General features: G+C 39.3%; 1 protein-coding gene across 1 annotated transcript; it reads right to left on the bottom strand.

The window, feature by feature from the left end:
* Positions 1 to 11,344: 11,344 nt before the first annotated feature.
* Positions 11,345 to 15,436, bottom strand: LOC103341594 (auxin efflux carrier component 4). Its single transcript, XM_008245139.3, has 6 exons — positions 13,668 to 15,436; positions 13,252 to 13,579; positions 13,092 to 13,177; positions 12,355 to 12,512; positions 12,201 to 12,277; positions 11,345 to 12,067 (listed from the first exon to the last, which is right to left on the bottom strand). Exons 1-6 carry the CDS (start codon positions 14,938 to 14,940, stop codon positions 12,001 to 12,003), a joined length of 1,989 nt encoding a protein of 662 aa, XP_008243361.2. The 5' UTR covers positions 14,941 to 15,436; the 3' UTR covers positions 11,345 to 12,000.
* Positions 15,437 to 18,074: the final 2,638 nt, after the last annotated feature.

Below are 18,074 nucleotides of genomic sequence, written 5' to 3'. Positions count from 1 at the left end.
CTCTCTGTGATCTCTAGGAAGCAAGCAAGCAAGAAAAATAAGTGTGACTGGAAAGAAATTTAAATTGCAAACAATGTCCTGGTTTTGGGTAAATCAATGGTTCGGCTGTTTTGGCGATTAGCCAATGGAGGTAACGTTTCTAAGAAAAATTAGGTATTAAAGATAACCATCTTTATTAATTAGTGTTTGAGACAAACAGTATTTCTGTTTTGGTTTTAATACATAGCAATTGAATTTTGTTTTGGATTTGGCAAAAGAGAAGGTCCAAATTCGTTGACTCACCTTACATTAAACACTAAAACGACAATTATACATTTTTTTGTTTAAAAAGGTGACCCAAATTCGTTGGGTTCCTTTTTTTAATTATTTTTATCAGATCATATCGAGAGACCTAAGGCATTTTGAGAGCTCTTGTCAACCAAAACAACATCGGTGGCGTCATCAGAAAGTCAAGTAGAGTGATCAAGCAGCTACAATAGGCCATCGGGGCCAAGATCCGAATCGAAAAAGCCCAAGTCAAGTCCCCGGACCGGGTAGTGGTGGTCGTCGCTTCGAGCGCAATATGTTCCAAGATGTGGTTGAGAACTCCAGGCTTTAAAAATATTAATGGTGGTAGGGAAGAGGAGATTGAGGTGGGGTGGTTTCGTGGGGGGGATTGGGTCTGATAGGGAAAGGCGGTAAGGTGGTGGAGAAGATTAGGAAAGAGACTGGTTATAAAATTAGGGTTTTGAATGAGAAATTGCAGGCTTGTTCAGTTTCTATGGACGAGATGGTCGAGGTGAGTTTGTGTCTTTGTTTTTTCGAGACTTCAATTACGTTTTGGATGTAAATTAGATAAGTTGTGTGTATATTGAGTTAGTTTGAGTTTGGGTTTTACTTCAAAGGCCTGCATTTGCATTCACTTGTTGTTGGTATTTGTGTATGATGTATTGAATTTGTCCCATTTAGCTTACGTCAAAATCCTAAATTGATGGAAATTGGCTAAATGCATGAAAGAGTTCTACTATGTAGTCATGAGGTTCAATTTGTGTAACATGGGGATTAAAACTCAACCCAAGAGATGTTACAAACTCTTCAGCAATTTGGGGCCAATTAATATTAGGATATGCTACAAGATGAGCATTGTAATTTCCTATAGCACCAACAAATTTTCCCGTTATTTCCCATTATTTCCATTCGCTCTGGTTTTCTAGTTCTACTTGATATATATTTGAGTTTGCTTTAAAATTTCTAGTTGGTGCATGTTTTTAGTCTATATTTCACAGCATTCTTGTGTGCTTGTTTGTTACACACACACATGACTCTTTCTTCATCAGCAGGATCTTGTTTTTTGGGATGCGATAGGCCATTCGAACGGGCTATATTTTGCTGTTTGAACAGCCTCTCACAAGTCATATCATGTGGCGTCCTGTTTGAAGTTATCTATATGTACATATATTGTGAAGATATAAATGGCTTATTGTAGTTATTACAAGTGTTTGTGGTACCCAGTGAAGAAGTAGGATGTTTAGCCCCATGCATGTCCTTTCTTTTTCAATTGATGATTTACCCCACCCTCCCTCTTACTGGTAGTCATTTATGAGTGTGATTCAAGTGAATGAAAACCTCAATGTGCTTGGAATATTATGCCTTTCATGGTTGCAAGATTCTTTATGGGGGGTGCACAAAGGTTTTTACAACTGATTGATGTCAACCTCTTATGTCATGACTTTCATGCATATTACTAGAATAAGCATTAGAGTTTTCTAATCTCTATTGTACTTGTATTGCAAATGCCATGCAAGACAATTAGTATTAATTGATGTAAGGAATTTCAGTGTAACAACCCAAACCTAAAATTAATATCTACCTATTAATTTATTGAAGGAAAAGACTAAAATGCCCTTAGAATATTTTATTGAGGAAAAGGTTGACCTTTTGACCGAGAAAGAATTTGACCGTTTCACCTACACCGTTGCGTAAAGCGCGACGAAACGAGTCCGTATACACGTATTAGGCTCGAATCGGAATTATAACGAAGAAAATACGGTCAAAATACGCTCAAGGGCAAAATGGTAATTTTGGGAAATCATGATTTTTTTTAAATACCCTCAGCTTCTCTCTCTCTCCCGTCGCGATCCCCCCCTGTTCAGTCCGATCGGTCCTCTCCTCCTAGCCACCGCCACAGGCCACCCCGACCCATCGGACCGGACCCAGAACCACCGGCGTCACTCCGCCGACCTAACCCGGTCATCCTCCCACTGGCTGCCGCCTCGAACCGTCGGAAAAACCATGGTTTCACCGGTTTTGATGAACTTTGGCCAGCGATTTCTCCCTCCTCCGGCCACCAATCCGGTCGTGTGAGGTATGAATTTCTAGCTATTTTTCATGATCTAGCTGTTAGTTGAGTAGGATTTGAGGAATTTCTAGCGTGAGAGGGTTAATTTCGAACCTAGGTTCGGCCGGTTTTGAGACCACGGTTTCAGCCACTTCCGGCCACTTTTTGGGGTAGGTCCAAGAACAAAAGTGGTTTCAAATAGGGTGTTTTACCTAGGATAGGAGTCTTGAGCCGAGATGTTGAGTTTTTCCGGCGAGGCGTTATCGCTTTAGGCACCACGCGTTGCCAGCGCTTGTGGCAGCGCGTGGGCAGCAGGGTGGGGACCACAGTCAGTCCTAGAATGACCTCCTAGTCCTCACGAGCGCGTAGGATTTCGCGGAACTTAATTCGGATATCGTTTGGACCCCGAACGGATCTCGCCTAGTATGCGATTTCCGGGTTCAATACGTTTGAACCATTGGATTGTAGTTATTTCCAAGTATGTTAATCTAGAATTTCCCAGGATCGTATAGTAGTTGACGGATCGTAAAACGGAGTCCCGGATACTGAATGGTCACCCTAGAGCGTAAGCCGATTCACAGTCGAGAGCAGATAAAGAACTACGTGTGGCTTGATCCTCGATGGATCGTAGGCGCCTACGATTATCAGCGCAGCCACAAGTTAGGGCTCGGGGTTTATGTTCTTGGGCATGTTGGTCGCCGACCCATGGTTACCAAGTGTCAGTTTTAAACAGGATTCGATCCGGATCTCAAAGTGGAATTTGGGTTGGGTCGTTTCATTCAGTGCCATGTGATTTCTTTACTAGGCTCATGCTTTCTATTAGACCTTCGATCTTCATTGTGTGGCATATATTATAGGTTTGAGTGGATCAATCAACCCCATTCAATGGCTATCACTATGCCTGTTTTCCATGGTGTCATTTAGCATTCTGTTATGTCTATGCTTGTTCAAAAATTACAGTAATTTAATTAGTTTGTAGTGTGCGGGTATGTGGAAAATTTGGGGTTGTAGTAGATTTTGAAGGTTTTTATTCAGAAGAAATGAACTTAGATTTGGAGTTTGGGTGGATTTATATTCGATTTGAGTATGATTGATTGTATTTGTCTGTAATATTTGGAAATGGTATTGCAAAACTACATTGTACAATTTTTGCATTGTAGTTTTGCACAAACTACATTGCAGTTTTGGAAACTGCATTGTACTTTTTATTTAATGACAATTGGATTTTTGCTTTTTCCTTGGCCTTCAACCTCACTCATTTGAAGAGTAGAGGCTACTTAGATGTGGAATTGAGTGGGCAAGAGAAGAGTAGGACTACCTAAGAGCAAGGGAACTCAAATTGGACTTTTAGAAACAACATTGTAGTTTTCATTTAATTACAATTGGAACTCAAATTGGACTTTTGGAAACTGCATTGCAGTTTTCATTTAATTACAATTAGATTTTTGATCTTTCCTTGGCCTTCAACCTCAGTAATTTGAAGAGTAGAGGCTACCCAGATGAGGAATGGGGTGGGCAAGAAAATAGTAGAATTACCCAAGAGCAAGGGAACTCAAAATTGGACTTTTAGAACTGGAAACTGCATTGCAGTTTTCATTTAATTACAATTTGATTTTTGTTCTTTCATTGGCCTTCAACCTCACCAATTTGAAGAGTAGAGGCTACCCATGTGAGGAATTGGGTGGGTAAGAGAAAAGTAGAACTACCCAAGAGCAAGGGAACTCAAAATTGGTATTTTGGAAACCGGAAACTGCATTGCAGTTTTCATTTAATTACAATTTGATTTTGTTCTTTCCTTAGCCTTCAACCTCACCAATTTGAAGAATAGAGGCTATCCATATGAGGAATCGGGTGGGCAAAAGAAGAGTAAAACTATCCAAGAGCAAGGGAACTCAAAATTGGACTTTTGGAAACTAGAATATGCATTGCAGTTTTCATTTAATTACAATTGTTTTTGTAGCTGTTTTTGTTTTTGTTTTTTTTAACATAACTGATATCTACATTGTATTTTTGTTGATGTTTCTGTTTTTATTCGTAGTTTTTGTGTGAATAAGTGTTGAAATGATTTTTTATTTATTTAAAAAAACCGTTAATTGTTTATATAAATATTGTATAATTGAATAAATATTATAAAATCAAGTTTGGTGTAGTGGTTTGTGAGTGAGCCTTCCTCTTTTGAGGGTCAAGGTTCGAGTCCATTCAATGACACAAAATCTTTTTTTTTTAAAGGTGAATAAAGGGCAATGGAGTTAGTCCCTTGCAGCCGGAGACCGGCGATGGTGGTGGCAGGCGGCGGGATACCGGCGGTGGTGGTTGGCTAGATATGGACATGTTGCATAGTATGCTTACCTTAGAAGGAGTGACATTGTGTGTAATTTTGATAATTTTTAATGATATTTTTGTAAAATTAAGTACTACATTTGGTCCTTAGCCTTATACTAATTAGATGAAATTGTATTCTTATCTTCTAAATTAGTAAACTATATTGTGTTTTTAAACTTAAGCTCCCATGTTTCTATGTGTTTCATTTGAATGTAAGCCCCATATTATAAATGCTACACCCAACTTACATCTTCATTAGCAAGACTTGTACCATATCTCGGGTTGCATGGATTAGTCTTCTTTTTGTGGGTTTTTTATTTTCTGGGGTGAAACATTATGTCAATTGGTCTAGGGGCCCGTGTTTACACGAGACATTCAAATCCGATACACATTGAGGGCTACTTATTTGTTATTAGTCTCCCATGCATCCCTTTTGGATACGTGAAATAAATCAATGCATTGAGTTGGGCCGTTGCAAAGTTGGACCTCCATCCTAATTAGCTTATTGTGCGTTGGGCTCTGGCTTCACTTGCAAAAATAATGAAACATTGTTTACCAATTGGTTGTGCAGAGATTGATTATTTTCATGAAAAATAATAAGGCAATTAATTGGATTCAAATTATAGTATCAAATCGCATTTAAAAATAAAGTTTGCCTTGATAGAGGTCCACAGCCTGACATTTCCTGCTGTGCAGGCATTAGCTTATGGCATTATCCCTAGATACACACCAATTTACTATTTATATTATTGGTCCAAACTAAATAAATTCCAAAGGCTTGATGATATGTATATCTATGTGTGTGTGTGCGTGTGTGAATTCAAACAAATAAAAGCAGGCAAAAAAGAGGTGCAATAATCTGAAATGGTCATGGATGGGGCCTTGACATCCGATCCGATCGATGGAGTTAGATAGAAGGTGGGCGTACGTATATGTTGTGAAATCGCTTATTGGTTTATAATAAGAAATTTTCTTTGATTTTACATGCACTGTCTTTCTCTGTCTCTGTCAATAGTCTCAACTCTCAAGCCAACCCAAAACCCTAATGGGCTGGAATGGAATGGAAATGGTCCCAACGCCACAGCAGCTGCTGGTCCATCTCTCTGCTGGCTCCTGTTCGTTGTTCACCCTACACTGACCATGACGGCATGACCACCGCCTTCTCTATCTCTCCCCATGTTTTGATTCATTTTTGTTTGTATGTATTTATTTTCATCTGCACCACGCCTTTATTGTTTTGGTCCCAACCCAACCCAAAAGCCTCCAACACCAACTTGCACGAATTTAATACCAATTCCTTGTATATCTATATATTATATATAATAACTTATCTGAAAAGCATGAGTTCGATTTAATTTAGGATATATATATGTTACCACCTGAATAAATTTTGTTATATCAGAATCAGATAAAGGAGCATAAAATTTCATGGAACTGATTTAGTCACGCAGTATAATCATAGTTACATAATTGGCATTGGCAAGATTTGATTTGGATGGGGTGTTGCCTGCAGACTTCGAAGCATGGCCCCCATGTATGCTGGAGAATCAAGCCACGCGCACGAGGACACCACCATATGTTTTTTATATTGTGTGCCCTACTCCCACCTAATCATCCATTAATTATTACATAATTATTATGTCCGAGGCTATTTACATGCTGCTACACATATTGAACTTCATTACCATTTCCATGTAAGTAATTTCAGTAAAATCAAAACCAAAGTTCATTATTTGTCGAATTCCCAATCATGCGCGCGCATACATATATATATATATGTATATATATGGACCAATATCCTCTAGTGACCTATCTTTTAGATTGCCAACCACCACCACACCACCATTCAGATATCTTAGAGAGAGAGAGTGTGTGTGTGAAGTACAAAGTGATGGAAGTGTACTGTGTACGACTTGAAGTGTCGAATAAATTAGCCAAAAAACGATAAATCATGCAGAGAATTGAGCTGCAAAAATGCAGTGATGATATGATTTCAATTCAAAGGGTCTGGACTTTTAAGGCACTCAGGTTGAAGTGCTTTTGTGGGGACTGTACTGCTTGTTTCTGAGGCCTTCCATATTTTATATATCATCCACACAACACAAAGTTCCCTTTGCAAAGGTAAAGACTAAAGAGTCTTAAAATGGTAGGACCCTTCAATTAGACCTTAGATAGCGTAGAGAGAGAGAGAGAGAGAGAAGTGTGGTTCGTGTCACATTGGGGTCCATTCCCTTTGTATACAAAGAAAAGTGCTTCCTGCAAAGTCCAAAAGCTCTGCAAAACTTGGTTCCTCCAAACAGTCCCTACCTTACTTGGATTCTCTATATGTATCCTTTCCTTCCTTTTATCTACGGGGCCTCCCTCCTCAGTGAGCAATTCAATTATACATAGCTAACCATGGCATGTTTGGCTGCAATGTTAGTTTGTTTCAAACCTCCTTTAATTAGCTCCACGTGACCAAAGTATGGGCATCCACATGAGCATGGGTCCCGCCCTAATGCTTTAGCCACGTGTGTGCGTGAACTGTACGATGATCAATCTTTAATCGTCCATGCCATTGCTCTCAGGTCCCGCCATTTAGTCCACATCGATCAACGATCATACTGGTGGTGCCATGCCATGTATATGCACTGCACATAATAATTGTGGTCTATCTATCATCTATCAGCTATCATCTATTTATGGGCTCAAAAATATCATCTAAAACAATAACTTGATGTTGTTTGCCAAGTCTCGAGATTAATATATGGTTTGTTTAATTATCCTAATTAATGTCAACTTTTTTCCTAACATGGATGGAACGATTGATTGATTTCTTAATTCTTTTGGTAGAATTAGCCACTAGGATTATAGATAGAGATAATGAGAAATTAAAACGTGAGGCTGAGGTTGATGGAGAAGAGTGCACACGTGGGGGTGAGAACTTAATTTTGTTGGATTGTGGCTACAAATGCATGTGAAAGTGTACCGTGAACATGGATCTAGGGTTCATGAGTCGTCGGTTTCGTAACTCACCCATTTGCAACCTCCAACACCATCGCTTTCGTGTTCTGGCTGGCGTTCAGCCTGCCTTTCTGCCTGCTTTGGACCTCTTTTGGATATCATGGAGTGAGCATGTTGGTCGTCTTTCTTGCTTCTCTTTTTCCTTATCTTTAATTTCGTGATCTACTGCCTAATTCTTGTCTTCGTCTTATTTATTAGTTTCCTCCTCCTATATGTATGTATATATATTCTTCCATCATCGTTTTTTTTTTTCCCAGAGGTCATATAATAATAACTTATATTGCTTGAGTTTTAGGCCCGGTTTAGGATTGCTTTTTTTACAAAAATCTGCTTCACTTTAAAGTTAAGCGATTTAAGGTGTTAGTAAAAATAAAATATCTCGATTATTTTAAAAGATGACTTTTTTTTCTTCTGTAGCTTTCAAAGTTCTTTCAAAAGCGAGATGAACTTTTAATGAATTTTTTTAATTCCAGAATACTATCATTCATTTTAAAATGACACCACCACCACATCATTCTCCTCCTCATCCTCCACCACCCCACCACCTTCCACCACCACCTCCTCCACCTCCACCTCCACCTCCACCACCACCACCACCACCACCACCACCACCACCTCCAAAATCTCCACATCCATTACCACCTCCACAACCAACACCACAACCACCACCATGCTGCCACTACCACCACCACCATCACCTCCACAGTCACCATCCCCACCACCACCACCACCACAACTACCACAACCACCAACTCACCTTAATCACCACTACTACCTCCACTCCATCACTATCACTACCACCAAATGATTAGTACAGAACACTTTTAACATCATGTCTATTTTAGTCATTATTCACAATTACAACAATTTTATATTAAAATTTACCAAACGGTTTTGACACTATTTTTTTGTACTAACAGCACTTTAAAATATTGTTTACCAAACATGGAACTGTTTTACTTTGACTAATTATTTTCAAAGCACAGTAGAATCAACTTTTTTAAAGTGACAATTCCAAATGGGCCTTAGTTAACACCTAGTGTTCCACTGTGTAGTGCGTATGTTCCCTCCTAGATCGACACCGTCTCCTTAATTCAAATCTTGGGATGAACTCACCAAATTAATAACATTTAAATATGGATGGGATTTTGCATGCTTATTGTACAATACTCACATGAGTATTTTTGCTCACAATTTTAATCCAAAGTATACCCTCATCATCATCTTTTCAACACTTGATATGTCCATGAGCATAACCATGGTTTCATAAATACGAAGCAAAGAGTTAACTATGGTTATATCAATAAACATGTATTAAGTGTTGAGAATTATGGTGGTGAACCAAAATATTTCCCAGTACTCACATAGTCACACTATAGTTATTATTAGTTAGATGAGGTAATAGTTAATGTACATATTAATTAGTACTTGAAAGATGGCCTTAATTTATGGGTGCACGAAAGTTAATGAAGGTTGAAGATTAGGGTTTAGGTGACATCAGTCTTCTATTCTCCATTATCTTTATCTTTGAAGACCATTTAGAGCATTTCTAGCTTACAGGGGAAGCACCGATTGAAGAAGCCTTACCCCAGTTTCGAGCTTTTAGTGGGCTTCTACAACTTGGGCAAATGGTGGGGATCACCAATCCGAGCAAGCCCAAAGGCAAAACGAGCCCGAACTCATGCTAGATGGCGGTGACGTCGCGCCTCGATTTGAAATATTTTTTGTTGGAGCGTGGGGTGTACGTGCCAACAAAAAAAATTTGAAACTTCCATGCTCGACGCTAGCTTACGTCAACACTAGAAGCCATGTAGCTTGTCCGATCTCTCCAATCCAACGGTGGCTGCCTTTTTTTTGCTAAAAAATTTGAATTTTTTAAAATAAATAAATAAATAATCCCGAAAAAGTTATGCATTCTATATCGCCCTCGAAAATCAACAGTATAGTACAATGAATTTTTGATAAAATAATCTTATAAAAGATTCTTACTTCGAGAATGCTTACATCTATCCATGTGCGGGTCATGACCGACTTGTGAACCACGATGGCAGCTTTGGCTCGATAGATGGAGCATACCCACTGCCATGACAATTTGTTCATCATCTTCTTCCTACTCCCTTTCTTCTTCAGCTCATCTATGCCTTCTTTCTTCAATTTCTCGCTCTTGCTTTTCCAAGTACCTCATCATGTAAGACATTAAGAATGGAATGTGTTTTCTAAAATCTGATAAATGAAAGGATGGAGAGGTTATGGTGTAAGAAGTCTGAGTTGAGGCTCTGGTTTTATAGAGGGATTTAAAAGATAGAGATGACACGTGGCACAATTTTAGAAGGTGAAAATATTATATGAAATATGACATTTGTATTTTATAATAAATATTGACATGTGGCAACTAAGAATCTTATTCAAAAATCTTATCTGAAATTTGAGATGTGAATTTTATAATAAATATGGACACGTGGAAACCGAAAATCTTATCCAAATTAATCATTTAAGTAATTGAAAAAAAAAAGTGAATAATATTTGCCTTTTGCTATGGTAATGGATGAAATCAGAACAACCCCTTTTGCAAGGGCTGCCACTATTTATGTGAATGGTAACAGTCATTGCCTTACTCTTACCCTTTGACATTGCAAATGGGTGAAAGTGCTCCGCATGTAAGTTTTACACAAGCAAAAAGAAAAAGTTTTTATTTTTATTTTTTTATTTTTTATATACATAGAAAAACAGAACAAAGAAAATCGAAAATCGAAAATCCGTTGGATATAATATTAAGGACATGTCACTTTAAAATTAAAAGGTTGTAACAAAAACAATTTACACTTTGCAACCTACCTTCGTTTCATATTTTTCTTCCTTCCTCAATGCCTGTGTGAAGTTTTACATATTTTTTATGAAAATGAATTATACATTGTTTTCACGAAATACATGCATATATACAAGCCGAAAATTACATGGAAGATCTATCAAATCATTCGTATTGAGATTTAGAATGGGCGTCATGAATCTGATGATCACCACCACCGACTTCGACTTGTGGGAGGGGTGATGTTCCGTGATCATTACGAATGAATGAGTGATATACACAAATTGATTGGCACCCATCACGTGCTATCATTTCCTTAATGTTTTTTTAAAATAAAGTTGAACTGCTGACCAGCCCACCACTGCCTAGTCCGCCTATGGGCCTCCTATATTAAAATAAATAAATAAATAAATAAAAACTAACAAAAGTAGGGTAGGGTTGTGGGCGCATCAAAAGCGAAAAGCTACAAAGTAACCTAAGCCTAAACTGCTTTTTGACTCAGCTTATCAACTTTTCCGCTTTTTCTCATCTCACTTTTTATCTTAAGAGAAGAAGAAGCAGGAAGCAACTTCAAAGCCCCTCCTTTTTGTGCATCCATATACAAAATGGTAGAAGAAAGACAACGTGCTTTCAATTAAAGTTCAACCAAATGCCTTTGCTTGCTCTAACCCAACTACAAAAAGTCTCCACAAGTTGCTTTCGCTTGCATAAAATCAAGAAGAAGAGGGTGGTCCATTCACAAGTCTTTATCCTTGCTGAAAAATCCATCCTCTGTCTTTGACTCTCTTTTTATTAACACCTAATTAACAGAGGTGATTGACAAATTAATGTCTCCCCTGTCGAAGTTTTTTTGGTACTTATCACTTCCAGTGGAAAAATTAGTTCAGAATCATCAATAACGACAAACCCAAATAATTTCCGGATCCACATTCCCCGGATAGTATATCATCAAAACCATCACTGGGAACAAAATTAAGAGAAAAAACTAGACAAGAAAACTATACTATACTAGGAAAATGATAAATTATATGAAAATAAAATGATATCTTTAATATTTTTGTCACCTATTCTTTTGTCTTCCATATATTCATGAACCGATTTCAATCGTCACTTCTTTTATAGAATAAAGGACGAATTTGTTTGAAATCGAAGGCCTGACCTGACTGACGAAATGAAGAGGATTAGATATATATGATTGATTCAGGGATATATGCTTTTCCTTCTTTTCCTCTCAAGGCTACACAGACTTGCGTTGCGTTGCTCCCTTCCAACAAGCTTTCATAAATTAAGATAAACTTTGGCCTCTAATGGGAGCATGATCCTTATAACAGGGCTAGCTTCCCCTTGTTTAATTACAAAAAGTCAAAAATCTATTGCTTTTGCTCCCAAAAATTTGGAATAAAAACCTTCAACCTTGGCGAATTCCTCCTCCTGCTAGCTTCTTCCTCATCAAGCTTGTAGGTAAATACTCCAAAATCACAATTTAAAGTGTGACACAATTGCGCCACAAACATACAACTCTCTTGTGTTTATGCTTCTATGACAACAACATTTACAGTCCGAGAATAATGTAGTAGACAAGAGTAATTGGTAACGCTATCAACATTCCAAATATAACCCTGCAATTTTTAGAGTTAAGCTAAGTTAAGTTCATTAATTAGTTAAAAGATAAATAAAAAACAAGACTGAATTAAGCGACATAGAATTATATTTTACTAATTGAGTTTGACAATATGTAATGTCTTTACTTACGCAGTGCTGAGAATGGCTGGATGGACGTTGTACTCCTTGGCAAACACAAATGGAACAATTCCTTGAGGAAGGGCAGCCTATATGTTCATTATTAACATTAATTAAACAATTATATCTGAATAAATAATTTAAAATAAAGGGGATGATGAAGTACCTGGACAATAGCTAAATGGAGGAGGGTACCGCGCAGGCCAACAGCAATGGAGGCAGCAGCCATGACGGCTGGGCCAGTCAGGAACCTCACAGCCATTGCAAATCCGGCGACCGAGTTCCCACATGCAATTATCTTGGGTTGAAGAGCCATGAACAGACCTAATTTCATCAGTGAATAATCAGTAATTCAGTATAGTAATTAAAGCTAAGTAATTAAGCTGCTTATTATTATTATTTGTTTTTTTAAAATAAAAAAATTATGGGGGGTTTCGGCTGGGTTTCAACTACCTTCACTAATTTAGAGCGAATTGGCATCTGTGACAACCAATGCCCACCGACCCTGGACCGCAAGAGCAGGACCCCACATGTCGGGTGGTCAATACCCGTTTATAGTCCAAGTTTAAAACTACGTAGAAAAGCTGTAAGAAAAGAACCAGTGGATGGATGGATGGTTTTGATAGAATACAAATCATGGTGCCAAACAAATATTGACCAACGACTCAAATTGTGCCACGGGTACTGCTAAGAAGATATATAGGCGCCGCAACTCATTCAATTTCACAGATGATTATTATTATGCTTCTGAAAGTTATTTATTATGCTTGTTCCTACTCTAATACAAACCCCAAACCCCAAACCCCGACCATATCTGTTATTAATTTGGTATTGGTATTGTTGGAGAGCAGGAATTAGCAATTTACTTATTAATTAATTGAAATTAAGAAACAATTAACTCACCTAAGCTGAACATAGCCATTCCTAGCCCAGCATCGGACAGTATGGAGATTGACTTGGCTATTATTTTCGGCATCGCCACATGCCACCTACAAGAATGTACTTTGTAACAAACAATCGAAATAGGAAATCAATCATTAAACTTCATTTCAAGTTGCCTCACCGGAAAGCGATCAGAGACCAGATGAGACCAATGAGACTAGAATACGTGTTGGGATTGCGGATAAGCTTGCGCCACACCATGATCAAGATCAGACGGGTCATAACGCTCGCAGGAGGCATTTGTTTTCCGCTGCCAGACGGATCGTGCTCAGGACCTCCACCGCCCTTTGGGTGTAGCTCAGCTGTTGAGCTCGAACCCAACTTGTTGAGCCCAGTGGGTCCCTCTTTTTCCCTCTCTTCCTCTCCCTCTGCAGCACCACCCCTCCCGCCAAAGCTAAACGCTTCTCCACCGTACACCCCCTCACCACCACCACTCTCAGTAACAGCCACTACACATTCATTAAATTAAATTATACAAATATTGATTTATTAATTAATGCCCAACAGAAAGGAAAAAAAACAATAGTGGTTAGTTACCTTTGTTTTCTCCATTTTGGGGGTGATCAGCAACCAACATCCTTATCTCCTTAGCGCCCTGATCGGACCGTCCAGATTGCTCGGAAGCGCCAAAATCAGTACCACCAAATACATGGAGCCCACCGCCTTCCGAAACAGGGGAGGCACTGGAGCTCCAAACAAACATGTGGAGCTCCTTAGCATCATGTGGATGACTATTCGTTTTAGTAGAACCATTATTCAAAGCCTGTTGCGCTGCCACTTGCGGTTGCTGCTGCTGGTTTTTGGTACTGCTTTTACTGATAGGGGCCGAGAACTCGGGATTCGGGGCCGGGTATGAAGCCGGTACCGTCTGCGCCGGGTAAAACCCGAACCTCGGAGACGTAACAGTCTGCGCCTGCGGCATTGGAGTCTCTTCGAAATTTGACGGTCTCGGAGTCGGACCTCGGGAGGACTGAACCGAATACAAGTCGGCGGGTCCGAAATTAGAGTGCCTCGTGTTGAAGCCTTGAACTCCCATCATGGAGTAAAAATCGGAGGGGTTGAAATTCGAGCCCCTCGGTGTCGGGTTCCGGGACGAGCTCAAGCTGTAAATCTCTGCGCCTGTGAGGTTAGATGGCCGAGGCGTCATTGCGGAGAGAGACCGCCGGGAGGCGTTGGACTTGCGGACCTTGACGTGGAGCTTACCGTCGTCTCCAATCTCGGCGTCGGTCTCCAGGAAATCGCGGCCGTCGAGCGAAACGACGTCGGAGTCGACTTTGAAGGAGACGATGGAGGCGGCGGTTTCGGGGAACTGCTCCATGATGAGGAGCTTGGCGCCGCGGTACTCGAAGAGGAAGAGGAGGAGAGTGTACCAAATGATACACTGCAGGACCACCACTTGCACCATGAGGCTGCCGGATTCAGGGATTTTGTGGCCGTACATGGCGATTAGGAGGGGAATTCCCATGACGAGGGTGTTGGGGAGGGTGGAGAGGGAGAAAATGGTGATCATCCACTCGAGGCTACCGTTGCGGGTGCAGTTGGTCCAGAGGCCCAAGGCGAAGAGCATGATGATTTTCTGGAGGGTGTCGGCGGCGATGAAGCGGAAGTTCATGGTGTAGGGGTTGTTGGTGGAGATGAAGTGGAAGGAGAGTAAGGGGACGGCAAAGATGGCGACGAAGCGGTTGATGCCGGAGCACTGGTCCGGGGAGAAGATCTTCCACCACCTGACGGAGCCGTAGGCTAAGATCATGGCAACGTACAGCGGAACCACCGCCGTTAAGACGTTGTAAAGGTCGTGCCACGATATCATTTTAAATTGGTTAGTTATCAACTTGTGTTTGTGTGAGTTTGTGATAGGGAAGAGAAGGGAAGAGAAAAGTGCAAAGGCTCTTCGCCTGGCTTAGTAATTCAGAGTTCGGGTTCAGATCTGGTGGTGGCAGCGGTGGTGGAGGTTTGGTGGCATTTGGATGTGAATTGGAGAAGAGGGAAAGGGCAAAATGGGAAGAAGGGGAAAACCGTTAGATAACGAACTTGGGGATTGGGGGAGGGATTATTGGAGCATGTTCTCGTGTGCAGCTGTTGTTGGCTGCGCTCAGTCAGTGTGCTTTTCTTCTCATGCGGCTGGTGACCCTAGAGAGAGATAGAAAGAGGGAAACACTGATGAGAGTGAGTGAGACAGAAGAGAGAGAGATAGAGGAGAAACGGAGAGTAGGGGAAGGGAGGGAGTGATTTTACAAGGGGTTGTAGTAACTTTGGAGGGAATATATATAGGAGGCCACACAGATAAGAGATTAGATATAATCTATAGATACACACACACACACTCAGGCGCGTATATGTTGCCGATATCATTTTTAATTTATTTAATTTAAAAACTTTAAATCCCATCAGCATCAAGTGATAGTCTTTTCCTTTGACACTAAAACTAATAAACAATATATGAGCCCGGCATTTTGTATCGAAATTAATCTTATTTGAGACTAGTTATAGCAATTTTTTATGTACTTTTCCCTAAATACATATTGTTAGTTTACATTTTATACTAACTTATTTGTCTGTTGATTCCCATTCCATTTTCAATACGGGCATCTTAAATTTTCCAACATGTGACTTCAAAGCTTTCATTTTCTTAACATATGATATGATATGGGAGTACTTTTAATTCTTGTTAAGTCTTTTATGATTTTTTAAAAATATTGTTCTTCTAAGTCTCATGAAGTCTTGTATTTTTTTCCAACCAATTTGTATAGGTAAAGGCATACACGTGTGTCGAGTGAGAGAGTGAGCGTGTGAAATATTATACGTAGTTCCTGTAGAGTTGGGGCCGCGACAAGAGAAAGAGAGTTTGTGTGTGTGAAATGAAAGGTGGGTGGGTTAGGAATTGACCGCCTAATATGATTAGCTTAACCCAACATGGGTTCCTACACGTGGTAGTACTTGTGTGGTAATAGGTTGTTCAATGACGTGGACAGTCTTCTATCTTCTTTTTCCACTCTGGTTTCTAGTTTCTTTATTTCGGTCTAATTCTGGTTGCTCTTGTCTGTAAAAAAGAAAAAGAAAAAAAAGAATCCTATTTCAGGATCCCCTCCTGCAAAAGAATTAAATTGGTGAAAAAAAGAAGTCAAATGATTCAATCGCAGTATAGTAAGTTACCACCTAACTAGTAAGCGAGCAGATTGAGGTTAAAGATGACAAAATTTGGTGTGTTTAAGTTGAACAGAGTCAAAGAATGAAGCACAAAGTACTTAAAAGTTTGGCAGAGATCCTGCAATTCAATCAAACTGATTGTTCATCAGATTGTGACCATCACATCCTCAAACATTTTATCGAACACATTCTCGCAAGCATGCATGCATGCACATTCAATCATTTTGTCCATCCAATCCTACTCTTCCACTTAACAGGTACCCTTCACTCTCTCTCTCTCTCTCTCTCTCTCTCTCTCTCTCTCCAGTATATTTTACCCTCTACTATACTATACACCTTTTTATTTTGTCAACTCTTCTTGTATGATTTAATGTTATATATAGAAATAAAGACGAATAATTATGAAGTTTTAGATGAATAATTATGAAGATACCATAATGTATCTTGTTGTAGGTACCGTGGATTATGAAGATAATACAAAATTTAAATAAATAGTAAAGTATCGATGCAAAAAATTAGAATTTTCAATTTCTTGCCATAATTATTTAAAATGGCAAAATGGGCACAAAACAAAAATGAGATACTAGATAGTGGGTGTAGATAAAAAAAGAAGAAGAAAAGAGGTGGGTATTTAATTTTGTTTATAATTTTCCGTATTTAAATGATGCATGTTTTGAGTCGGGAGGAATTTGACGGTGGGTAATCAGAGCCAAAAGGTCCCTACTTTTGCGTGACATGATAATGTATTTTCAGTCATGCAGAGCAGAGGCCAAAGAGGACTGATCAAATATTTTAGGTATGTGAATGCGACTGATGTTTATCACTCATGAACCTCCACCTTCCTTTTATTCCCTTTGATATATGGAAATGGATCACCCAAATCATTAGCTCAACCCCCCTTCCTTTCTCTTTTGCCCTTTTCCATCCATTTTATTTTTATTTTTATCGCCATTGATTAATTAAATTCTTCACAATTATTGATGCTTCCGGTCTTCATACTGACTAAACAAGAATAATATTGTTTTCTTATCAGCGATATGAGAGTTTTTTACTACTAAAAACAGATACATGCATGAAAAAGTTTGGTATATAAGATTGTATTCCCTTGGATTGGAACCTTTTCAAATCTTTATGATTCCATCATGCAGCTTCCTCCTTAATTTCGTGACAAATTAAAAAATAATAATAATTACTGAGTACTGCATGGCTTCAAAATCAGGAAGACTTTGTGGTCAAAGACAATCGAACTGAGAGGAGATTAATCTCACTCTTCAAGTGTGGGGACACCTCGTGGTATTTATTAAAAAAAAATCAAATATGATAATTGTGAAGGGGGTCTATTTTGGTGCATGGCTTTTACTTACATCATGCAATATGAACTTTTTTCATAAGAATCAAATATTGCAAAGTCATAAAAGCTATATATATATAATTGATAACTCAAGAGTAGCATTATTAGAGTTAAAGAGAGAAGAGAAGATGACTGAGATGTGACCAAAGCCAAAGAGAAAGGTAATAATATATATATCAACAAATGTGTGCGCGTACGTCCAAAGATGAGTGGTTCCAAGTGGCTCTCCTTTTCTGCAGTTAATTACTAGTAGCTTAGGCTTAGCTAGAGGCTTAAGTAGCTAAGGAAACGTGTTTGAGTCAAAAGATGTGAGCCTGTCAGGCCTTTGGGCGTCCCCCACAACCCATGCTCATCAGTCATGGCCATGCATGCTGCTGCTTCCGCTGGAGCCCGCCCCAACCCTCATCATCTTCCCTTTCCCCATGCCAACATGCTACCAAATTACT

Source organism: Prunus mume, linkage group LG2 (genome assembly GCF_029339155.1).
Source record: "Prunus mume cultivar Tortuosa linkage group LG2, ASM2933915v1, whole genome shotgun sequence".
In the NCBI taxonomy this organism is placed as follows: Eukaryota; Viridiplantae; Streptophyta; class Magnoliopsida; order Rosales; family Rosaceae; genus Prunus; species Prunus mume.
The sequence above is the reverse complement of the archived record's forward strand: the minus strand, read 5'-3'. Positions and strand labels throughout refer to the sequence as shown.

Coding starts and splice junctions, on each gene's coding strand:
- LOC103341594 (XM_008245139.3), bottom strand. CDS start 14,940: ATGATATCGTGGCACGACCTTTACAACGTCTTAACGGCGGTGGTTCCG. Junction 13,178..13,251: donor TGGTCTCTGATCGCTTTCCG/GTGAGGCAACTT, acceptor ACATTCTTGTAG/GTGGCATGTGGCGATGCCGA. Junction 12,068..12,200: donor CCAGCCATTCTCAGCACTGC/GTAAGTAAAGAC, acceptor TAAAAATTGCAG/GGTTATATTTGGAATGTTGA.